The sequence below is a fragment of the Gekko japonicus genome, unplaced genomic scaffold (assembly GCF_001447785.1).
Source record: "Gekko japonicus isolate JY-2015 unplaced genomic scaffold, Gekko_japonicus_V1.1 scaffold772, whole genome shotgun sequence".
NCBI lineage: Eukaryota > Metazoa > Chordata > Lepidosauria > Squamata > Gekkonidae > Gekko > Gekko japonicus.
The window spans coordinates 321529-346839 of record NW_015177031.1 but is presented as its reverse complement, the minus strand read 5'-3'; the positions used below and the strand labels follow the sequence as shown (position 1 = coordinate 346839).

The following is a 25311-nucleotide window of genomic DNA, read 5'->3' as shown; positions in this document are numbered from 1 at the left end:
AAACTTCATTTTTTTGGTGCAATTAAACCTGGTTAAAAACATTTAACGGAACCATATCCCGCAAAGTATATGCATTTACAAAAAACGAAAGATGTTCTTACTCTCTGAATCTCTTGCTGTGAATTTTGGTTATGGTTGAAGATGCCATTGGACTCCCTATCCCTGAACTGGCAGGAGATCCTTGGGAAACTGGAGTCATGCAATAGGGAGAGTTCTGGCTTGCTGGGGAGAGCGAGGCGTCACTGGGCATACTCAAGCCAGTTTCTGCAATAGAGGGAAAAACATCACAAACAACTGTTATATTACAGAAACACACTTTTCAGGTCACCGGAACATCACTGGGTATTTTCCCTTTATGTATTTTACACAAAAACCACAGTGGCCAACAGATCTGGAGAAAACTCTCCTTTTTAATAGAGGTTTTATGTGTGGAAATGGAGAGCTGAAGCTTTTCTTGGCAGGAAAGTAACAATATCACCTGGCAAATAAAATCCCATTGCCTCTATATAGGGGACAGGTCAGTTTCTCTCCAGGCAGTTCGCAGTTCTAACACACACAGAGTATTCACTAAAATTAACAAAGTCCAGCTTCAATTTTCTTAAAGGATTCTCACCATCTACAAGGCTTATCTGAATAATCAAAATCTGTGTTTAACCCGCTGCATTTCCCAAAGCATCTCTATTCCTCATTCCTTTGACAACCACTGTAATTATTCAACCCTAGGAGTGGATGGATCTAACTCTTTGCCAACCAGTGCCATACCTGAGATTTGAGAAGGTGGAGATTAAAAGGGATTAAGGCAGACTGATAAGGAAGAGGTCCATCCCTTTAGCCGTAATGACTAAAGGGCACCTCCACATCCCAAGGCAACCAGCTTCTGAATACCAGTTCTACAAGCAATCAGAGAAAGGCCTTGGCCTCAATGCTTGGTTTGTTGGCCTTCTTGGACAACTGGCTGTCCCATTTGTGGAACAGGATACTGGACTGCACAGACCACTGGTTTGATCCAGTAGGGCACCTATTCTGTTAGGTAAGCATTTACACCTGCCAACATTCTGCAACTCGAACTACATTAACTAACAACTAGCTTCAGCTTTCAAAACAATTTTTAAACACACAGGCTGGAATCCGGAGGGCCATTTTGTGGTTAATCCTCTGAACAAGGCTTTGATGCCTGCACCCAACTGCCGTAACTCCCTCCTCCCCTAAAAAAAGAAAAGAAAGAAACTATTCCCAAAAGCCACAGGATGGTCTGGAGCAGTACTGTGTAGACTGCCAGGGGGTTCCACTGCTGTCACCACCCCCCAGCCTCAGCACACTGGTAGGTGTGTGCTCCCGGAAGGTGGCTGCCTCCAAACGCTGAGGAAACACTGGCCCTTGCTGCCAACAACAGCCACTAATGATCATCTGTCTGTTAAAAGCCATTAAGTGGGATTCAGAGGTGAGCATATTAGAAGGGCTAAAGGACCCCTCCCCCAAAAAATTCCTGTTTCCAAACACTAGGAAGCAAAGGGAAATTTTTTGAAATGGAGACTATTTCTGGTTCACTGTTCACTTCCAATTTACAATGAAAATGAGGCACAAGCCTTGTAGGTCTACAAAGCATGAGGGGAAAAACAGTTCAGATCCATATTCTAGGGTTGCCAGGTCCCTTTGTCGATCTGGGGGGGGATTTGGGGGCATTCCAGTGGTGGGCGGGGATGCCCCTGAGCCATGGCCACTCCTCTCCCTTCCTGCTAAAAGATTTAAAGGGCCCTCCAGCTGGTTGGTGGGCCATATGCCCCCCCCAAGATCAGCTGAAGCCTTTTAAATCTTTTAGCAGGGAGGGGGAGGGGTGGCTGCAGCTTGGGGGTGGGGCTTCCCCTGGCAGCCAGCTGGCCGGGGGCGGATTGTAGCCCCCAGGACCGGGGAAACCCCTGCCTGGACCTGGGGGCTGGCAACCCTACCATAAAGGTAAAGGTAAAGGTTCCCTTGCTCGAAAGCCAGTCAAATCCGACTCTAGGGTTGCGGTGCTCATCTCCGTTTCAAAGCCGAAGAGCCAGCGCTGTCCGAAGACGTTTCCGTGGTCATGTGGCCAGCATGACTAAACACCAAGGCGCACGGAAGGCTGTTACCTTCCCACCGAAGTGGTACCTATTTATCTACTTGCAATTTCTTGCTTTCGAACTGCTAGGATGGCAGGAGCTGGAACTAGAGACGGGAGCTCACTCCGTCATGCGGCACCTGGGTCTCGAACTGCTGAACTACTGACCTTCCACAGCCTGCAGTTCAGCATCTTAACCACTTGAGCCACCGCAGCTCCATACTCATAAACAAATGGAGGCCCAGAGCAATTTCATCTGAACTCTTGTTTAATGTTACAAAAAAAAGAGCATGTAACACTTATGTCTCTCCAGAACATTATTTTGACTCCAAGCTTATTTGTTTATTTAATTCATGTATATCCTGCCTTTCTCCCCAGTGGGGAAACAAAGAAGAAGAAGAGAAGAGATTGGATTTATACCCCGCCCTTCACTTGGGAGTCTCAGAGCGGCTTACAAACTCCTTTCCCTTCCCCTCCCCACAACAGACACCCTGTGAGGTAGATGGGGCTGAGAGAGCTCTTGACAGAAACTGCTCTTTTCAAGAACAGCTGTGCCAGAGCTTGTGACTGACCCAAGGTCACATCAGCAGGTGCAAGTGGAGGAGTGGGGAATCAAACCCGGTTCTCCCAGATTAGAGTCCGCACACTTAACCACTACACCAAACTGGCTCTCCGAAGCGGCTTACATCATTCTCCTCTCTTCCATTTTATCCTCACAATAGCCCTGTGAGGCAGGTTAGGCTGAGAGTGTGTGACTGGCCCAAGGTCACCCAGCAAGCTACCATGGCACAAGTAGGGATTCGGATCTGGGTCTTCCAGATACTAGTTGAACACTTTTAACCACTACCCTGCACTGGCTCTCACATTTCAGGCTCATCTTTATGGTTCTGACCTTCTTGAGATGCTAGATCTTCGGACGGGTTGGCAGTCAGGTCCACAGGTACCTCTTGTTCTTCATCAGCACCCAGAAGGTTCTGGTCAACAGACAAGCGTCCTTTCTTCTCTTCTCTCTCTTTCAAGATAATCTTAAAAGGACAAATGAAAACAAAAGGATTTCCATCAATTAGGAAGTTATAATTATTGACTCCTTCTGCAACTAAATACCTCTTTCTTCATTGGAAAAAAGTTCCAGATTTCATATAGAAACCTCTCTGTTCACGGTACAAGCCCTAAAAGAGCAACTAGTTTTGTTGTGCACTTTTTAAAGAAACGCTCATGGAGGGATGCAGCCAGTGGTCTGGGAACAACTGCTTGCTACAGCATTGCTGAAACAAGGCATGTGGATGAAAGATCCCATGTAAGAGCAGGAAATAAATTATATATATTGATGACCATTTTTGCGGAAACTGACAGAAAGGATACCAAGAATTTTTTGAAAGGGGGGGGGAATTATGTACAAATTACCACCATATTTAAAATCAAGCCAACGCTGTCTTATAACCAGAAGGTTTTTAAAGACAGGAAATTTCTCCAAACGATGACCTTTTTAAACATACAGAAAGGTATGAAAAAACATTTGTAATTAATGAATATAGCAAGTACCAGGTATCTGACAAACCTTTTTTAAAACAACAGACAAGAGGGACAACTTTTTCAGGTTCTTCAGCAGAGGGTTATCAGATCAAGTCATCTTAAGGGCTTCTCTAGCCACCAGGAACCGGAATCACGAATCTGTCCAGTTCCACATACAAAGTATTGCTAAAAACTGTTTAAAAAATAGACTGTCTCTTGGACAATCAGGTTTATCTAAACCACAGGTTCCCAAACTTATTTGGCCTACCACCAAAAGGCTGCTTTAGACAGGTTCTGGACTCTTCTTTATGTTCCCACCACCCCCTTATTTGTATTCAATGCCCCCCGACCGCCCACCTGGATTGTTCCAGCACCTTCCCACTTTGGGAACTAGTGATCTAAACCCCACATTAAGGAGGTGGTAAAATCAGTGAATTGCAGTATACTTGCAATCTCCCGCTTTTACTATACGAAAGAAAATCAGTTTATACCTGCTGTTCTTAAGGTATTTAACCACAAAATATGTGCAAAACTCCTCTACGGTGCCCCAATCTGGATCTCTGCCTTTAACGATACGGTTGAAAGAGTCCAATCCAAATTTCTTAGAAAATTTCTAGGGCTCCCAACTTGTGTACCTTACGTGGCAGTATGCTTTGAGACAAACCAGAGACGTTTAGTCACCAAAGCGTGGCTCTCGACGTTTAAATTTTGGCTGTGACTTCTCTATAGAAGTGGGTCTAACAGTCTCATCGCGTATATGCTGCATGGATCCCCCCTATCAGATTGGTTGACATGTGCTGAAGGGAAAATTACTCTCATGGGGCTCAACATGGATGATTTGACCCTTTCGGAGAAACAGGCTTGTGGAATGATTAAACAGAGACTAATCGATATAGAAATGCAAGAACTTAATAGTCTTGCCACTGGGCACTGCTCCCCAATTTATTGGGGGATCTCTTAACGTGCCACTTGCAGAGTATTTCTCTTGTTTGATTGATCCCCACATTAGAAGGGTGTTCACACTGGCCCATTTTTATGTGCTGCCCTCAGCTGTGCTATATGGGAGATTTTAAAAAACTACAGTTCTTGGATAGGTTATGCCCATGTGGGCTAAAGGAGACTGAAGGAATGGACCATGTACTTCTGTCTTGTAGACTTTACCAGGATTTATGTGCCTACCACCTTGAGCCTATACTGCGATCCCTGGAGGGCAAACCTGAGGAAAGTAAGATCATGAACCTTCTAGCCTCAAACAGGGTTGATTTCATTGAAGCGGTGGCAAACTTCCTGTATTGTGCATATAGGAGGAGAAATCTTTTCTGTCAGAATTAGTTAATTAACTGTTTGGTTTTTCTTTCCCTTTCCTGTATCTCTGAACCAAGGCCCCTGCTGTTATGCCAATAAAGGTTTGTTCTTTGAGGTGATCTAAACAGTTTCAAAGGGTAGCCATGTTGGTCCACAGTAGAACAGTTTGATTCAAGTCCAGCAGCACTTTAGAGAGCAACAAGATTTTGGGGGTATAAACTCCCTTCATCAGATACAAGTAGGAATTCAGATCTGAGCCTTTATAGTTGTAAAGAATGCTTGTAAAAGATGCAAAAAAAGCTTATTATAATCAGCTTGAGTAGAGCAGAGGAGAAATGCAGAACTTGGGGCAGAATATTAACATTTGTAGTGAGATAAGAATCCTATGCCCCTACTCAACCCTGGGGTGTCCAACTGTTCTGAACTTGTGAATGAACTCAAGTTTTTCTAAAAGGAGTGGTGCTTACCTTTTTAAGTGCTGTGGGACGCTTCAACTTTGAAAGCTCTCTCTCCTTCCCTCGTTTTATTTTGGGGGCAGTGGAATCCAATGGATTGAGACAACTTACTGAAGGCTGACCTTTACCTAAAGATTTTCGATTAGCAGGTTCTTTGGCATGAAAAGGAGCCGGGCTGCCAACTAAAAGTAGACAAAAAGAAGCAAGCAAAATAAAATATATGACTGAAGGAAAATAGACACATGCTCAGGTTTTCTTACTAATCAGTTCTCATTACAAAAGCACTTTCCTTCCTTGGAAGTAAAAGACAAAACAATGACAGGAAGTTACATCATGGAGTGAGGTTGCTTCCAGATTGTGCTTGGCTCACTACTGCAAGAGAACACAACACTTGTTCATTTTGGAATGGAAACATTCTGTGTATGCCAGCATCAAAAAGACTACAGCAGGCAACTATGTAGTATGTGCTGCTAAAGAAGTGACTTTATATCCCAGCCAAAGGAAGCACTCTAGTTCTGCATGCCTAGAGAGCTGTGCTTTTCTTTCTTGGACTGTTCCCAAGTCATGTAATCAGCTCCTTTTAAAAGTCTCCTCAGTTTTTGAAGTTGCTCAGAGTATGGTATGGGAGTTCTGCTTTTCTTAAAAAAAACCCTAGTGGGTAGGCTTCAGTGTTTGGGGGTATCTAAAAGATACTTTGGATCCCTGTAAGATCTACATCTCAACATGAATATGTTATTTGCATTTTATTAGTTGCATCATACAAGGTCCTTCCCCACCCCAGGGCACATCTTCCCTGTTTAACAAGCTTATTATGAAGCTTTCAGAAATTTTAAACACATCATTTAAAAAGAAGAATTAGTTGGCCACCAGCAAATTATTCTGTTACTGAAGTGGGACCAGTCTTCTGAAAGCTACATTCTGTGGGCGGAATAATTTCTGCCACCCCAAACATTTCTGAATGGGTCCACTGAAATGTGAACCTCATTTTACACAAAAAATAGACACACTCTGTCTGTGGGTACTTGCCACAATTGTCCTGCACCTCTTTCTTGCACAGGTATCTATGCTGCAAAATGCTTCAGACTCTATGCAGTAGCACTTGGGGAGGGGGGGGATATGCAAGTTCTGTAGTGTAATCCTCAGCAGAGTTTCACTCCATTGAAGTCAAAAGATTTAGAAGGGCACAACTCTGTTTAGGATTGCAGGTGATTTGGACTGCTTAGGACTGCAGATGATTTGGTATTAACTTTAGAAGATCCTTTAAAGGGAATAGAAATATTAATGTCTAAATTGAAAGAATTTGGTTCACTAGTGGGGTTTAAAATGAACAGAAAACAAAGATGTTAATTAAAATATGAACATTCAAGAGGAAACAGAATTGATGAAAAGAAAGTGAAAGAACTGGGTATTATGTTGACAAATATGAATTGTATGTTGTTTTCAAATAATTATGTGAAGACATGGAATGAAGTTAAAAAAGACTTGTTCAGATGAGACAAATTGCAATTGTCATTGCTGGGAAGAATATCTGATAAAAATGAACGTCTTACCCAGAATGCTATTCTTTTTTCAGACAATACTGGTGCTGACATCTGACATACCATTTAAATAGTGACAGAAAGACATATCTAAGTTTGTGTGACAAGGGAAAAAAAACATGTATTTACATATAAGATTTTGCAAGATGTAAAAGAGGAGGTTTGGGTTTACCTGATTTGAAGGTGTATTTTTGCTGCCTGTTTATTTTGGATGAAAGAATGGATGTTGCTGAGAAACAGAAGATTATTAAGATTTGGACAGATATGACCTGAGATTTGGGAGGCACAGCCATTTGTGGTATGAAAAAATAAAGGTTAATGTGGATTTTAGAAACCACTATAATAGACGTGCGATTTTGAGGATATGGAATAAATATAAACCTATGGCGTGTCCAAAAATACCTTTATGGCTTTTAACACAAGCAGCTTTTTACAGACGTGAAATGTTAACTAAACACAAATGGTTAACCTATTGTGATTTACTGGACTTTTCTCAAGGAAAGTGTAAAATTAAATCAAGAGAAGACCTGTTAAGAGAAGGATATAATTGTCAATATTTTTTTTAATGTACAACTGTTGGAAAGATTTAAAGTAGACAAAAAACTGTATGGTTTTGAAGAAACGAAGGCCATATTTGAAACGGAATTATGTACAAATGATGATCATGTTATTGCTAAAATGTATAAACTCTTTTTGAAATATGAAACAGAAGAATAGGTGAAAGAATGTATGACAAAATGGGCTAAATCGGTATAATATACAAATGGAACAATGGGAAAGAACGTGGTTGAAGGGTTTGAAATTTACTTCAAGTTTTAATCTTAAAGAAAATTTCTATAAAATGATGTATCACTGGTATATATCCCCAGATAAACTGGCTAAAATGTATAAAAATACTTTGAATAAGTGTTGGAAATGTGAGCAACATGAACAGATATTTTATCATATGTGATGGACTTGCCATCAAGCCAAAAAGTTTTGGATGCAAATACACTTACTAATGCAGAATATTTTAAAGATGAGCATACAAAGGAAACCAGAAACCTTTCTTTTGGGATTGATGGACAGACAGCTTGAAAACAGTCATGGAACTTGGTATCTTTATATAACAGCAGTTTATGCTCAGAACTGGAAATCTCCGAAAACACCCACAATAGATGAATGGTTGTTAAAGATGCTGGAATTTGCAGAGATGGATAAATTATCATTAGTTAGAGAAAAGGCAATATCTGGAAACCCCTTATTGACCTTTTACATGTAAGGGAAACTAATGAATTGATAATCTGTGGATCTGATGATTAAAAAGAATTTCAAATAATAGAAAAGAAAAAAAGATTTGTTAAGGTAATTTTGTTATAATTTTAATCATTAACTTTAGCTTTAGTATTAAGTAATTGTATTCGTATTCATTGCTGAGCGATCTTAGAAATTTTAATGGTATGTTTCTTTGATTTTTTCCCTTTTTCCTCCTTTCTCTTTTTCTTTTCTTTTCCATCCTTTTTGGACTTTTAATCTTTGTTTACGCATTTTCAAAGAAAAGAAGAAGATAGCATGTAGTGGTTGTGCCAGACCACAATGCTATGTTGTGTAAAAGCTACGTTCACTGATATACTAATATGCCATAAAGAGTGATTTAAGCTTACTTTTAATGTCCTCTTTAAGTGGAAAACAGCCAAATTAAGAAAAATTACCCACCTGTGTATGAGAGGGGCCTGGTATTGGTGATCTGGCGAGCCTTCATGGCTTGCTGCTGTTTCTCAAGGGCCGCCAGCATGTCACCCAAGTCTAACTGTACAGGCGTTTTACTCTTTTTCCCAGCCGCTTTAGAAACTGCTTCCTACAATAAAAATAACACTGCTGGTCTCTAGCAGATGGAGAGATACTCTGCTTTATTTTCCTTATTTATAATCCACCTTTCTCATTTGAGACTCAAGGTGGATTTCACAATGCAAGTCAATACAACCAACCAGATAAGACAGCTAATAAGCAATGCAATAGGACTAGGATAACAGAAATCTGAAACAAAGCAAATAGGCAACTTCTGTAATCTAACAGCACTCAATTTCCCTGATAGCAGCCCAAGAGGTGGAAGTATATTTCGCCACCCAAACCAACTGCCTTGGGAATGATCTGGCTGCATTGATATGGCCTGTCTGGTACAGCTTCCCCACCAGTGTTCCCTCTAAGCTGAGTTAGTGTGAGCTAGCTCAGTTTTTTAGCCTCCGACTCACAGATTTTTGTCTCCGCTCAGGAAGGATGGCTCCAGAGCAAACTAATTTATGCAGTGGCCCAATTGCTCGCTCACAACTTTAATGCCAGTAGCTCACAAAACAGAAGGTTTGCTCACAAGTCTCCACAGCTTAGAGGGAGCATTGTTCCCCACCCTTCCCTCCGAGGAGCTCAGGATGGTATATGTGGTTCCCCCTTCTCCATTTTATTCTTCCAGCAACCAGGTGAGGTAGGTCAGGCCGAGTATGCACAACTGGCCCAAGAGCCACCCAGAGAGCTTCCACAGCACAGTGGGGAATTGGACCTATATCTCCCATATTGTAGTCCAGCATTCTAACCACTGCACTGGCGCAACAATATACTTGCTGTGAGATCTGTGTCTTCTAGCAACAAATTTATTTATTTATTCCATTTGTATCCCACCCTCCCCGCGAACAGGCTCAGGGTGGCTTACATAGTCGGTACAAGGTGCCATAAAATCCACATAAAAACATTTAAAACATTTTAAAATAATCAGGTAATCATAAAGTACTAGTAATAATAATCATTCCATCATTAATTGAGATGGTGTGAATATGATGTAACAGCAGACGATCTTCTGGCGTCACACGATGGTATTTATTCAAGTATTTCTTGATCTCAACGCTGGGGCCGGCCCATAACCACAGATGTTGGTGGTAGTGGTAAGGGCGGCTCCTGATTGAAGGCCTGATGGAACAGCTCCGTCTTGCAGGACCTGCGGAAGGTCTTAATGGCTCAGGTACAGACAGGGCACTCAATTCAAAATCCCAAGAGCCTGTGGGCTAGATCCAGGCTAAACTGGCATTTTCTACCAATTCCCCTTTCCATGTGATCTGCAGGAGCAGCAGTCCATGGAGATCAGTGGGCTGAAGTGGGAAGGGGGGTGCAGAAAAATTCCATTCCATTGCTGGAAAATTTAGTTTGGATCCAGCCCTGTAACATTAAAGTGGGGACCATTTATATTTTCTTTTGTTTTTTAACTCACACATATTTGTGAAACTGTTGAATTTTGTTTTCAAGAAACCTTCACCTTGAGATTAAAATGTAGTGAGTCCGGGGGGCGCGGGGGGGGGGCGCAGAACTGTAGCTGCTTCAGGGACCTGTATGGGATGCCAGCTGGCCATGCATGACTTAAACACCCAACCACTTAAGAGTTACGACACCGAAACTAACAGACCTGCAGTTTCCTCTGCTCCATGCTGATTTCTGAATACTCCTGAGCTGTGGCCAATGCTGCAGCCAGAGCTTTCTTCTTTTGACTTTTTGCCCGCTTTGGAACGGAGGTAGTGATTGGAATTGGAGTCTGTACGATGTTGATTGGGGAATTCTCAGGCAAGTCATCCAACTAGGATTAACAAGGAGAACGACTGCATGATTAAAAAATGTGTAATTACAATGGAAAGCAGAAACAATTCGATCTCATTTCCCATGTGTAGAAGTAAACAGAAGTAAACAACTATACAAGTGCAATGCTTTGCACTTGTAGCAAGTAGAGAAAGCACTTTATACACACCAGTAAGCCCTTCAACAACTCTGCAGTGTAGGTCAGCATTGTTCTTTTGTTCAATACAGATGGGGAGGAGGGGTAACCGTCAAGAAGAAGAAGAGATTGGATTTATATCCCACCCTTCACTACCCAAAGGAGTCTCAGAATGGCTTACAATCCCTTTCCTTTCCCCTCCCCACAGCAGACACCCTGTGAGGTAAGTGGGGCTGAAAGAGCTCTCTCAAGAACTGCCCTTGAGAGAACAGATCTGAAAGAATTTATGACTGACCCAAGGTCACACCAGCAGCTGCATGTGAAGGAGTGGGGAATCAAACCTGGTTCTCCTACGCTCCTAACCACTGCACCAAACTGGGATAGATGCTTGCCAAAGACAAGTAACTTCACAATTTGGGTGAGATTTGAACCAAACTCTTACATCCCGTTCTCTTAACCATTACAGTACAACACTCCTCATGAGAAGGAAAGTAGATTCCACAAGGCAATACTTCTGCAAAGTGCCTCTGCTGGGGGCTGTGTGTGAAACAGCCTCTGTTCTGGGGACTTCTTGATGTGAAGGCTTGCACAGACACAGCAAAGGCATCCTATTTATTTACTCAGAAGCCACCAAACGCTAAACTGGTAGGTGCTCCTGGGAGGTGCTCCTGGGAGACCCAGCTGAGCTCTGAGCAGGGGCAGGAGACACAGCTGCTAGAGGGGTGAGTGTTTTTTTACTTGCTTTCAGCTGAGGATATTGTGTGGGAGGACTGTGTTTGGGAGTGTGTGAAAGCGCTTAGAGTTGTTGCAGAGTCCTGGCTGCTTGAGAGAGGGAGAGGAAGGGCATTGTTTGACTGTGATTGACTGTAATTCAGTATTTAAGAAAGCACCTTGCCAGAGGCACGAGCCTCTGGCATGAGCCTATACACTCTTAGACTAGGGGCTCTGTAAGAAGCCCAAGAAGAGCCAGAAAGCCAAGGCCCTAGGCTCTTTGTCTTCCCCGTAAAGTAATTCAACTTCAACAAGAAAAACCACATAAATACAAAGGGTTTTAAAAGGGGGGATTATAGTTACATTTTAAAAGAATTATGAAGCCAGAAGGCCAGCAGGGGGTTGGGGGCTATCTAGTGTTTTGCACGGAGTGTCACATGTATGACTATCTGCCCACTGGACAGAAGTCTTGGGTGTGTGCTCGGTGCAAGGAGACCCGGTTCTCAGGGAACGTGTTTGCTCCCTTGAGGCCAAGGTGGCTGACCTGAAGTAGTATAGACAGTCAGTTAGGCGCACAGAAAAGACTCTCGGGGACTTGTTAGATATGTCCCACTCTGGATCTGGCAGCCCCGCCGTTGTCAGGGAGCATGAGGGTCAAGGAGAAACAGGGCACCGTGCTGAGGATAAGGGGAATGTGGCCTCAGAAGGGACCTCTTCCCCAGCTGGTGAGCGGGTATCCTTTTGCACCAAGGAACCATCCCTGGGCAGGGTGGGAGGGGGGCTCTTGCTAGTGGGTGATTCGATCCTTAGGCAGGTAGACAGCTGGGTGGCGAACCCGCGTACTGACCGTATGGTGACTTGCCTGCCTGGTGCAAAGGTAGCGGACATTACGCGTGTTTTAGATAGGCTGGTAGATAGTGCTGGGGAGGAGCCAGTGGTCGTGGTGCATGTCGGCACCAACGATGTGGGGAAATGCAGTCGTGAGGTCCTGGAGGAGAAATTTAGGATGCTGGGCAGGAAACTTAGGTCCAGGACCTCCAAGGTAGCCTTCTCAGAAGTGCTACCTGTTCCACGCGCAGGGCCGGAGAGACAGGCAGAGATCAGGAGTCTCAATGCGTGGATGAGACGATGGTGTAGGGGGGAAGGGTTCAGGTTTGTTAGGCACTGGGATACTTTTTGGAACAAGAGGGAGCTGTACAGGCGAGACGGTCTCCACTTGTCCCGAGAAGGAACCAGGCTGCTGGCGCTTAAAATCAAAAAGGTGGCAGAGCAGCTTTTAAACTGAATATTGGGGGAAAGCCGACAGGAGATGAAAAGTCTCTGGTTCGGGTTGGCTCATCTCAGAGAGATGAGGGGGTACCTGTTGCTTTTCTACAGGGAGGTGGATTGAAATTGTCCACAGAGGCCATGGCTGGTGACATGGACTGCCGGACAACGACTCGAGATAGCAAGAGGAAGGATGCAGGCTTAACTTGTAAGGGAAATTACAGCTGTTTCTATACAAATGCTAGAAGTGTCCGAGGTAAAATCGGGGAGTTGGAGTGCTTGGTGTCGGAGGGAAAAATAGACATTGTGGGTATTTCTGAAACTTGGTGGGATGAGGAAAATCAGTGGGACACAGTGATTCCCGGTTATATATTATATCGGAAGGATAGGGGGGGAAGGGTTGGAGGTGGGGTAGCTCTGTATGTCAGAGAGGGTATAAAGTCTAGAAAGATTGAGAGGCTAAGTGAATTGGATTCGCTTCTGGAAGTTCTATGGGTTGAAATAGGGGGGCCAAAAGGAAACTTAACACTGGGAGTTTGTTATCGCCCACCAGATCAAAAGATAGAGGAGGATTATAAAATGATGAATGCCTTAAAGATAGCAACTAGACAAAAACACTGTGTAATAATAGGTGATTTTAACTACCCACACATTGATTGGGTCAATATGTGTTCTAGCCGGGAAAAAGAGATTGAGTTTCTAGACACTCTAAATGACTGTGCTATGGAGCAGATGGTCACGGAACCTACCAGGGGAGAGGCGATCCTTGATTTGGTCCTAAGTAACACTCAAGACCTGGTGAGAGATGTAAAAGTGATTGCACCGCTTGGAAACAGTGATCATAATGTTGTTGAGTTCATCATTTGTACAAATAGAGAATTGGCCAAAAAGACTCACACAACCATTTTTAACTTTAAAAGGGGTAATTTCTCTGATATGAGGGGACACGTGGGGAGGAAACTGAAAGGAAAAGTAGAAAGGGTCAAAACAATTGGGGAAGCTTGGGATCTATTTAAAACTACGATCCTAGAAGCTCAAAAAATATATATTCCGCAGGTTAGGAAAGGCACAAACAGGTATAGGAAAAAGCCTGCATGGTTAACAAACAGAGTAATGGAGGCTGTAAAAAGTAAAAAGAATTCCTTTAAGCAGTGGAAAGCTAGTCACAGTGAGGCTGATAAAACGGAACACAGGCTATGGCAAATAAAATGCAAGTCTGAGGTCAGGCAGGCAAAAAGGGAATATGAGGAGCATATAGCAAAAAACGTAAAAACCAACAATAAAACTTTCTTCAAATACATTAGAAACAGGAAACCAGCCAGGGAGGCAGTGGGGCCCTTGGACGACCAAGGGGTAAAAGGAGTATTGAAGGATGATAGGGAAATGGCTGAGAAGCTAAATGCATTTTTTGCCTCCGTCTTCACTGTGGAAGATGAGAAGTGCTTGCCCACTCCAGAACCACTGATTTCAGGAGGGGTGTTGAAAGACCTGAGTCAGATTGAGGTGACGAGAGAGGAGGTCCTAAAACTGATAGACAACTTAAAAACTGAAAAATCACCAGGCCCAGATGGCATACATCCGAGAGTTCTGAAAGAACTCAAATGTGAACTTGTAGATCTCCTGACAAAGATATGTAATCTTTCCTTAAAATCTGCCTCCATTCCTGAGGATTGGAAGGTAGCTAATGTCACTCCCATCTTTAAAAAGGGTTCCAGAGGAGATCCGGGAAATTACAGGCCAGTCAGTCTGACGTCGATACCGGGTAAATTGGTGGAAACCATTATTAAGGAAAGAATTAGTAGGCACATAGATGAACAAAACCTATTGAGGCAGACTCAGCACGGTTTCTGTAAGGGAAGATCTTGTCTCACTAACCTGTTAGTGTTCTTTGAGGGGGTGAACAAACATGTGGACAAGGGGGATCCAATAGATATTATTTACCTTGACTTCCAGAAAGCTTTTGATAAAGTTCCTCATCAAAGGCTCCTAAGTAAGCTCAAAAATCATGGGATAGAAGGACAAGTCCTTTTATGGATCAAAAACTGGCTAGTTCATAGAAAACAGAGAGTGAGTGTAGGTGGGCAATTTTCTCAGTGGAGGGTGGTAAGCAGTGGGGTACCGCAGGGATCAGTACTTGGTCCACTGCTTTTTAACTTGTTCATTAATGATTTGGAGATGGGAGTAAGCAGTGAAGTGGCTAAATTTGCGGATGATACAAAGTTGTTCAGGGTGGTGAAAACCAGTGAGGATTGTGAGGCACTCCAAGGGGATCTGTCAAGGATGGGCGAGTGGGCGTCAACATGGCAAATGGGGTTCAATGTGGCCAAGTGCAAGGTGATGCACATTGGAGCCAAAAATCCTAAATATAAATACACATTGATGGGGTCTGAACTGGCAGAGACTGAGCAAGAGAGAGATCTTGGAGTTGTAGTGGATAACTCACTGAAAATGTCGAGACAGTGTGTGACTGCAATAAAGAAGGCCAATGCTATGCTGGGGATTATTAGGAAGGGTATTGAAAACAGATCAGCCAATATAATAATGCCCCTATATAAATCAATGGTGAGACCTCATTTGGAATACTGTGTGCAGTTCTGGGCACCACACCTTAAAAAGGATATTATAGCTTTGGAAAAAGTGCAGAAAAGGGCAACTCGAATGATAAAAGGGTTGGAACACTTTCCCTATGAGGAAAGGTTAAAGCGCTTAGGGCTCTTTAGCTTGGAGAAAAGACGACTGAGGGGTGACATGATCGAGGTTTATAAGATTATGCATGGGAAAGAGCAGGTAAAGAAAGAGGTACTTTTCTCCCTTTCTCACAATACAAGAACTCGTGGGCACTCCATGAAACTGCAGAGCGGTCGGGTTAGAACGGATAAAAGGAAGTACTTCTTCACCCAAAGAGTGATTAACACATGGAATTCACTGCCACAGGAAGTGGTGGGTGCTACAAGCATGGACGGCTTCAAAAGGGAATTAGATAAGCATATGGAGCAGAGGTCCATCAGTGGCTATTAGCCACAAGGTATAGCTAGGGGCTCTGGGGCAAGTGATGCTCTGTCTTCTTGGTGCTTGGGGGGGGGGTCAACAGTGGGAGGGCTTCTAATGTCCTGGCCCCACTGCTGGACCTCCTGATGGCACTGGTATTTCTGGCCACTGTGTGACACAGAGTGTTGGACTGGATGGGCCTTTGGCCTGATCCAACATTGGCGTCTCTTATGTTCTTATGTTCTTAAATGTAGGAGCAGGACCAGGGTACTTTAATCCATCAGGGATCATTATTAAGGAAAGAATTAGTAGGCACATAGATGAACAAAACCTATTGAGGCAGACTCAGCATGGGTTCTGTAAGGGAAGATCTTGTCTCACTAACCTGTTAATGTTCTTTGATGGGGTGAACAAACATGTGGACAAGGGGGATCCAATAGATATTGTTTACCTTGACTTCCAGAAAGCTTTTGATAAAGTTCCTCATCAAAGGCTCCTAAGCAAGCTCAAAAATCATGGAATAAAAGGACAAGTCCTTTTATGGATCAAAAACTGGCTAATTAATAGAAAACAGAGAGAGTATAAATGGGAAATTTTCTTAGTGGAGGGTGGTAAGCAGTGGGGTACCGCAGGGATCAGTACTTGGTCCACTGCTTTTTGTTCATTAATGATTTGGAGTTGGGAGTAAGCAGTGAAGTGGCTAAATTTGCGGATGATACAAAGTTGTTCAGGGTGGTGAAAACCAGTGAGGATTGTGAGGCACTCCATCTGTCAAGGATGGGCAAGTGGCGTCAACATGGCAAATGGGGTTCAATGTGGCCAAGTGCAAGGTGATGCACATTGGAGCCAAAAATCCTAAATATAAATACATGTTGATGGGGTCTGAACTGGCAGAGACTGATCAAGAGAGAGATCTTGGAGTTGTAGTAGATAACTCACTGAAAATGTCGAGACAGTGTGTGACTGCAATAAAGAAGGCCAATGCTATGCCGGGGATTATTAGGAACTCTGGGACAAGTGATGCTCTGTCTTCTTGGAGCTTGGGGGGGGGTCAACAGTGGGAGGGCTTCTAATGTCCTGGCCCCACTGGTGGACCTCCTGATGGCACTGGTATTTCTGGCCACTGTGTGATACAGAGTGTTGGACTGGATGGGCCTTTGGCCTGATCCAACATTGGCGTCTCTTATGTTCTTATGAGTACAGAAACTGCTTCTGCCATGCACTAGTGAACTGCCCTCTGGGAGGGAGGTGGGGAAAAGAAATTTCACACATCACCTCCGATATCAGGGCCCTTACATTTTGCATAGCAATTTTATTTTAAGTTGCACTGTGCTAGAGTGAGATGGGTGCTAACTATCTTAGATAGACTTTTGCATCAATCTAGCTACTTAGAAGTCGTTTTGCAGCAATTTTCTTTTGGTAAAATACTGTGAAGAGGTAATAAAATGAACACAAAATTCTGCAGCATCTTATACTTTCATGCACATGCGACAGGTCGTAGTTGCGGATAAACCAGAGCTGTAAAGGACGCATTTTGAGTCTGGCAAAGACAAGAACTGACGTAGTTGCAGCCATCAGGCCAAGAAGCCTCTGAATTTGGAGGGTTGGGTACTGACGACGGTGGCTAAGGAAATGATATCTGCCGCTCTGTCGTGTGGCAGGTAAGCCATGCATGTCTTGGAATCCAGTATAGCACCAATGTATTGTATTCTCTGGACCGGGCACAATTGAGGCTTTTGTCAATTGACTTGGAGGCCCAGATTCTCCCATAGTGCCAGAGTCTCTGTGACGTTTGTGACCAGGGCGTTCTTGGAAGGCGCTACCAGAAGCCAATCGTCTATATATGGGTAGATGGAGACACCCCGGAGACGGAGGAAAGCTGCAACCACAATCATAGTCTTTGTGAAGACTCTTGGGGCGCTGGACAGGCCGAATGGAAGGGCCGTATACTGGTAATGCTGTTGACCAATTGCAAAGCGTAGGTAATGGCGGTGGGAGGGGTGGATGGTAAGGTGGAAGTACGCGTCTTGGAGGTCGATGGTGGCCATCCAGATGTGTTTCCGAAGCAATGGCATGATCTGTTGTAGGGACACCATGCGGAAGCGGTGGTAGGTCACAAAACGCTTCAGTTCCCTTAGATCTATTATGGGTTGAACGCCTCCATCTCGCTTCGGGACTGTGAAGTATCGGGAATAAAACCCCGTCCCGTGGAGGTGTGGTGGTACACGTTCGATGGCTCCCTTCTGCAGAAGGAAGGACACCTCTTCCAGGAGAGGTGGGGAAGGGGGCGTGGAAACGACGACAGGAGTATTGGCGTTCTGGTGGAACTGAATTTTGTAACCTCGGGTCAAGATGGAAAGCACCCACTCGTCTGAGGTGATGAGACGCCAAGCGTGAAGAAAGACTGACGACTTGGGGTACGCCTCTGCCAGGATCTCGAACAGGTGCAGGGACAGACTTGTTGCCTCGCAGAGGATGACACTCCTAGAGTTTGAGAAGCTTTTATGCTTTTATCTAATTCTTGTAAAGTAGAATCAGTAGTGGCATTGAAAAGTCCCAGGCCATCAAATGGAAAGTCTTCTACATAAGATCTAGTATCCATGGGCAGATTAGTATTGCGGAGCCAGGAATGTCTCCTGAGAGCTATTGCAGAGGCCATCGTTCAGGAGGATGCCTCGAGGACATGCTGTTTTGCCAACAGCATGAGGTGTTGTTTTGCCAACAGCATGCCTTCCTTTTGGATGACTCTGGCTGCCTGGAGTTTGTCTTCTGGGAGGTGGGTCAGAAGTTCAGAGAACTGTTCCCAGAGAGTATATTGCTACCTATTCATGCAGGCCAGGTAGTTAGTGGCCTTGACTCCCAATGATCCTGTGGAGTAGAAGTGTCTGCCAAAGGCATCCAATTTCTTACCTACCTTGTCAGAAGGTGCGGAGTGTGTCCTCTTGGATTTAGAAGAAGATGTTATCACCATCGAGTTTGGCTGAGGGTGCAAGAATAGGAATTCAGCATCTGCCTCTTGGACCCTATACATGTGGTCCAGTCGTCTCGTGGACACTGGGGCTGACGAGGGTTTTAGCCATGGAGCCTTTGCTGCCTGCAAAAGGACTGAAGACATAGGCAATGCCAAGGTGGAGGATGTATCAAGCTGGACTATATCAAAAATGGCATCTGTTGCCTGTGGATGTTGCTGGACGATCGAGAGGCCTAAAGAGTGGGCCATTCTTTTGACTTTTGACGTCTGTGTATGACATAAGGTTGTCGGATGGGGATATGGGTAGGTCCTCAGCGACAGCCTGGTTGGGAGAGTTATGGTCAGGAGAGGTATGAGCCTCTGATGCTTCTGTATCCGAGTCTTCTTCCATGGAGTCAAAGGAGTCTTGGTGTGGTATTTGGGCCGAAGTGTCCTCTTGACAAGCTATAGGTTTTGGTGGAACGACAGGGTTTGGAGTGTCCTGAGGATTGGGAGGACGACTTGGTTACAGACTATGGTGGGAAGGATCATCTGCAGGAGGACGAGACAGAGATACCGAAGGTCTTGACTTGTGGGGCGACCTCGATATATGAACAGAGTGGGACGAATAGCGATCCCAATCAGAATAGCCCGCCGGAGTCAACCACGGCATGGATGGTGGATAAACCCCGTACAGGTACCTCAACTGTCGTTGATCCCAAGATATCAGTGGTGGAGGGGGCAGGAAGACTAGGGGGATTGACTTCTGGACCATGGACATCTGGGAGACAAAGCAATAGTCTGTCTGTGAGAACCATCCTTGTAGTCTCGGTTGTCGATATCGACAGATTGGACATGGAAACGCAGAGGATGACATTGCGTACTGCAAGAAGCGTGTCGGTACCAACGTGTTTCGACATTGAGAGCCTCCAATATCATCGATGCTGACGAAGTAGAAGGAGAGGGAGAAGGCTCAGCACCCATTTGGTGACTTAGGAGCTCTACCGTCTCGATGTTGGAGTAAGGACGCTCCACTTGTTGGATAGGGGAATCCAATAGTTGGATGGTCGGGATCGGTGGAGGGAGTTGGGTCTCCGATATCGATATCGCCGTTGGAGCGGGAGGCACTTTAGGGGCATCATCCAGTGCAGGCACCACTCCCTTCCCCTTCTTCGCCGCCTTAAGGGACTTTGAAGTGCCCTTCTTCGCGGACTTGTGATCCTTACTCGCCTTGGCCTTCTTTTAGATTGGTGTTGAAGCAGAAGATTGCATCTTCGATGCTGGGAGCTTCGGTGTCGGGCGGTCGGCATCGGAGGCAGGTCTCGATGCCGGAGCTGTCGATGTTGATGGTCTCTCCTCCATCGCTGAGGAGCCAATTCAAGCAGCGCTACTTTAAGGCGCGCAGCTCGGTTTTTCCGTGTTTGATTAGAAAAACGAGCACAGTGACGACAGGACTCTGGCCGGTGAGACTCTCCGAGACAAAAAATGCACAGGGTATGACAGTTGGGAGGAGCAAGTTTGCTGCCGCAACCCTTGCACCTATTGAAAAAAACCCACTTCTTCTCCATAAAAGAAAGCGAAGAAGAGGGAACGTTTGAGGGGTGGGAATAGCCCAAAGGCCTGAGGCAATCGGTAGACTCCCCCTCAACAGATATAAATGTATTTTTTAAAAAAAGTTTTTGAAAAACAAACAAATAAAAAGAGAAAAGATAGGAAAATTAAACTAAGGAAATAATTCCTAAGAGCAGAGGCGAATAGCCAAAAGCAAACCGATCTGACCGACGAAAAATAGGTCTACTCAACGCGGTGGTAAGAAAGGAACTGGTGGGATGGTCTGGGCATGCACGGTGGGGTTCCTGCGCATGCCCGAGGGACTGGGCGCGAAAATCCGTTAAAAGAACTTGCTACAGCACTGATCGATCCAGCACATGCGCACTAGATCCCATGGGTGTGAAGCACAGAGACCACGTCGAAGATCCCCAGGTTTCAAAAAGATTGGACTAGGGGGTCCAATTCTATGAGCCCCAAAAGAAGGTGCCCCCATCCTCCATTATTTCCAATGGAGGAAAAGCATTTAGAAGGAATGTGGTCCCTTTAAATGTGACAGACAGAACTCCCTTCGGAGTTCCAGCACCTAGTGACATCACAAAAGTGATGTCACATCCTTGACCCTGGCTCCACCCCCAAAGTCCTCAGATATTCCGTGAGTCAGACCTGGGAACCCTACCCTCGTATATGCTAAATCCTATCACACAATCATCACATGACATAGTTAAAGTGATCAGATTTTGAAAATGCAACCCAACAGCTTTCCAACAAGAAACGTCACAGTTCTGTGATGGAACCAACTCACGTTATAAACCAAGAGGCTCAGAAGATTACTAGGAAAAGCTGAAGGAAAAGTGGAAGATCTAACATGAGAAGGATTGACTCAATAAAGAAAGCCATGGCCTTGAGTTGACAAGACCTCAGCAAGGCTGTCAATGATAGGACATTTTGGAAGTCATTCATTCCCAGGGTTGCACCAAGTTGGAAGTGACCTGAAGTCGCATAACACATAGAAGAGTTAAATTATGTTGACTGACACTAATAAATGTTTTAAAGTAGGCCTCCAGGAATCTGAGCTTTAAAATTTTATATGCCTATTCTCAGGGCTGTATTGCACCCATCTTAAAAAAAATGCACAGTGAAACTGCCAGGTTCTCAAATCTGTATAATTTATGCAAACCTGGAGGGGGGTGCCTGCAAGTAGAGGGAGGGAATTGTGTCATGGGGCACTGGTGGATGTCCATCTCCAGAAGGAATGAGAAGCAGTGTAAAAAACAAAACAAAATTAAAATAGGGTTAGACGAAGGAGCTATGCAAGATAGTCCAGTCTCAGCCACTGCAAAGCTTATTCTGGTTCCTCATGTGGCTTTTGAGGTTTCAGCAGGCATCATTCACCCATTTTCAGGCACATCTTTGCAGCCATAAGGGCTAGAAACTTTTTAAAAAGATGAAGCAAAAGTTAAAGGTCTACAACTGGAGAACGTCTTTAGCAACCTATACTTGAAAAATCAGAATTTCATTTAAATCAACTAGGCGTGTTTTACTTACCACTTTTGGTGCATGTTTCTGCTGCATAGTTGCACTTTTAGAATTTCCACTGTCGCCATTTAATTCTGGAAATTCTTCTTCATCCTAAACAGAGATTGAGAGGAGTTTTAAAGTGCGTGATCAAAAACTGAAATTTCACAGTGCTTCCTCCATAGCAGGCAGCAAGGACAAACTGGACAGAGCGTAGAAGTGAACAGATGCAAAACTGGAATGATTAAAAAACCCTAATTGCCTAATCACGAGATAGGTACTTAAATGATGCTACAGTCAGAGAGGGAGAAACACAACAACGTCAATAGGAAAGAACACTCTTAACACCAGCAGCATGAGATCCATAGGAAGAGTTTTGACATTTTAATTTGTGTGCCTCCAAAATGAACACATGCATTATGCAACACATTTAAGCAAGGACAAGTTGTGCTGCAAGACGTTCCACTCAAAATCTCAATGAGGCACTGCACAACTGCTGGTAAACAAAGGAGACACAGTTCATTGTTAAAGCATGTCTTGCGTATGCAAAAGTTCCAGGTTCAATGTACAGCGTCTCCACGGCTCATGGCTGGGAAAGCACCTCTGCCAAGATCCTGAAGAGCCTCTTTCAAAGCAGACGGTACTAGGGGAGGGACGATGGCTTAGTGATAGTGCCAGAAGACCATGGCATCTCCAGTTAAGAGGATCCAGTAGTAGGTGATGCCCCAACCTGGGTAGCCCAGGCTAGCCCGATCTCATCAGGTCTCGGAAGCTAAGCGTGGTCGGCCCTGGCTAGTATTTGGATCCTGGAATACAAGGATCATGACGTGGAGGCAGGCAATGGGCAAACCACCTCTGAACATCTCTTGCCTTGGAAACCCTACAGGGTTGCCATAAGTCAGCTGTGACTTGACAGCAAAAAAATTGCACAACAATGTGGAAATGTGAAGCCGAATAATGAAATTGCTGCTTCGGAGTGGGTGCTCATGAGAATAAGCTGTTAAATACTGAGTACAGGTAACACAGTGTTGCTGAAATGAGGCTCCCTTTTCACTTGGACTCTGCTGACTGGGCCACACTGATCTGTGCGCCTTGGTAACCTCTAGTTTGGATTACTATAACACGGTCTACGTGGGGCTGCCATTGAGGGTACCTTGGAAATGTCAGTTGGTAAAAATCTGGCCACATCATCTGCTTATGGGAGTTAGCGGTTGGTTAGAATATGAAAACCCTATGGGGTCACCCCATAAGTCAGCTGTGACTTGATGGAGGGGGGGAAAGGAGGTGATGAGAAGTACTTCTAACCTGACACCCTAGAGAGCTGCTGCTGGTCTGAGAGGACAATACTGATCCTTATGGACCAACAGTCTGATTCAGTAGAAGACAAATTCATGTGCAGGCCAATTTTATTTTTATGTTGTATTTACCTATTTGTCATCTGCCTTTCCCCAGTGAGATTCAAGGCATAACACAGAATTATAAAAGCCATAAAGACCTATATTGTACATACGACACTTGCTGCAATAAAACTGGATCACACAATTAAAACCCAATGAAACTAAAAAACCTAGTCTAATACATCTAATGAACTGGATTTCATTGTTAGAGAACAACAGTCTGACACAAGGCAGCTTCTGTTAGATCATGCCCAGAAAATTACCAGATTGGCCTAAGGTGAAGTGGCAATATATTCGTATTGGTTAAATCCTGTGTCTTCCTACGAAGCAGTCCTTACCCACCTTTGGGGAGGGGTCCTAACTCTAATTAACAGCTATCTATTTTTTTAAAAAAAATGGAAATAAATACATATCCAGCATAAATGTACAATGGAGTGAACAATTACAAATGATGTCTTTCCTTCTGGATTCAAGCACTACATGGTGGGCTGCACCTCAGTGGTCCAGACCCACATAGGACACATAACCTTCTGCCCACAAGTCCAACCTCTTGCAACAAAGCTCCTCTGCTCAAGGAATGTCTGTGCTGCAATCCCCCCCCCATACATCAGTTCCATGACTGTATTAATCATGGAATATAGTACAATACATATTCTCAATGAATGTGGACCTGAATATTTGCTCCTTTATAAAACCTTAATTGTTTTCATAGCATAATTTCATCTTTCTTCTGGTTTGCTGGAAAAAATGTTATTTTTAAAGATAGGCAATAGAGTTCCAGTGGTCCAATAAAACATAAATCAGCTTTTTTGGTTCAATCAAAATGAAGTTGATACAGGGGGGGGGGGAGAGAGAGAAGAGGTCACCTGAAAATATAAAGGCTCAGGACTCTGGTCTTTTCTGTTTGACTGGCTTCCTGCTACGGGTTTCTGCAAGTTCTGTCTTCTTTCTGAAGATGTGCTATGCCCCCTGCATCGAAAGGCAGGCTACAAGCGCACATTAAAAAAAGCACACATATTAAAAGAACTGGTGCCATAAAAGACAGTGCCATAGTTTAAATGCAAAATTAATACTGTCAACATAATCATCCGGCCCTGACCTGGACAGCTCAGGCTAGCCTGATCTTGTCAGATCTCAGAAGCTAAGCGGGGCTGGCCCCGGCTACTATTTGGATGGGAGACCACCTTGAAATGCCAGGGTTGTGACGCAGAGGCCAGCAATGGCAAATCACCTCCAAAAGTCTCTTGCCTTGAAAACCCTACAGGTCACTGTAAGTCAGCTGTGATTTGATGGTACTTTCAACCAACCAACAAATATAATCATCTTTCTATCATATTTACTCTTACAGGAAAAAGTGGGAGATCTTCCACAAAGACTGCATGTGCTGAAAGGCTAAATTTAGAGAACTGGACCAGAACAGTTTAACCAGACATCTGGATGGAAGAAACTCTCAAGCTCTAAGTGGATATCAGCATTCGTCTGATGGACGATTTGGGGAGGATAAGACTATCAGGGGCTACCAGCCATCATGACTAAAGGGAACCTCCGCATTTGTAGGCAGTAAACCTCTAAATAACAGTGTCAGGAGGCAACACGAGGGGAAAACCTCTGTCGCTGTAGATGGCCCACTGGAGTAACCAGTTGGCCGCTGCATGATGCAGAATGTTGGACTAGACAGACCATTTGTCTGCTCCAGCAGGGCTCTTCTTAGTTCTTATGAAAAAAATTAAGTCTGATGCACTCATGTATGAAAATTTGGGCTGCTCAAACCAGTACCCACATGTTTGGCATGAAGTAGCACTCTCCAGTGCTAGACTGGATGGCTGCCAGTTCTCCCCCTGCCCCCTGCCTTCTCCCCCAACTACCTTCTTACTCTCCTGTTCATCCTGAGCATATTAGCAGAAAATTAAACCACAAGAACACTCAGACTCACGAGGACATGACAGAAATCAACACAGAGAAGGCTCAACTCTTTCTGGTGACTAAGGGAGAAAAGGTAAACAGTGTCCCCACGATGGTCACCACCACCAATAATGTGTTGCGCTTTAGTAGCATCCAAAAACCAGCTTTACCTGCTTCTTAGCTTTGCATTTTAAAAAGCCACACATTGGATAGCTTAGATAAAGGTCAGCATCTTGGATTTTCACAATGGAAGGATACCTGTGAATTACTACGATGCTCAGGCTGCCTTCCCCCTCTTGTGAAAGATGGTGCTCTCTCTATCCAGGGCTTTTTCTGAGTAGCCTGGGAGCTGACACTGGACCAAGTGACACCACCTGGAAGAAGCACCATAAATATATACATATAGTA

At 44.3% G+C, this 25311-nt stretch overlaps 1 protein-coding gene across 3 annotated transcripts in view; it reads right to left on the bottom strand.

The window, feature by feature from the left end:
- SECISBP2L (SECIS binding protein 2-like) overlaps positions 1 to 25311 on the bottom strand; it is a 58137-nt gene that overhangs the window by 9567 nt on the left and 23259 nt on the right. For 2 of the 3 annotated variants that reach the window (XM_015427937.1, XM_015427938.1), the window contains exons 7-14: positions 25162 to 25277; positions 23868 to 23987; positions 21635 to 21718; positions 10321 to 10488; positions 8589 to 8730; positions 5368 to 5537; positions 2976 to 3108; positions 102 to 264 (exon numbers count right to left, since the gene is read on the bottom strand). In XM_015427937.1, coding sequence (XP_015283423.1) covers positions 102 to 264; positions 2976 to 3108; positions 5368 to 5537; positions 8589 to 8730; positions 10321 to 10488; positions 21635 to 21718; positions 23868 to 23987; positions 25162 to 25277 — 1096 coding nt within the window. The remainder of the gene's footprint in view (positions 1 to 101; positions 265 to 2975; positions 3109 to 5367; positions 5538 to 8588; positions 8731 to 10320; positions 10489 to 21634; positions 21719 to 23867; positions 23988 to 25161; positions 25278 to 25311) is intronic. The other variant, XM_015427939.1, reaches the window with a different exon arrangement.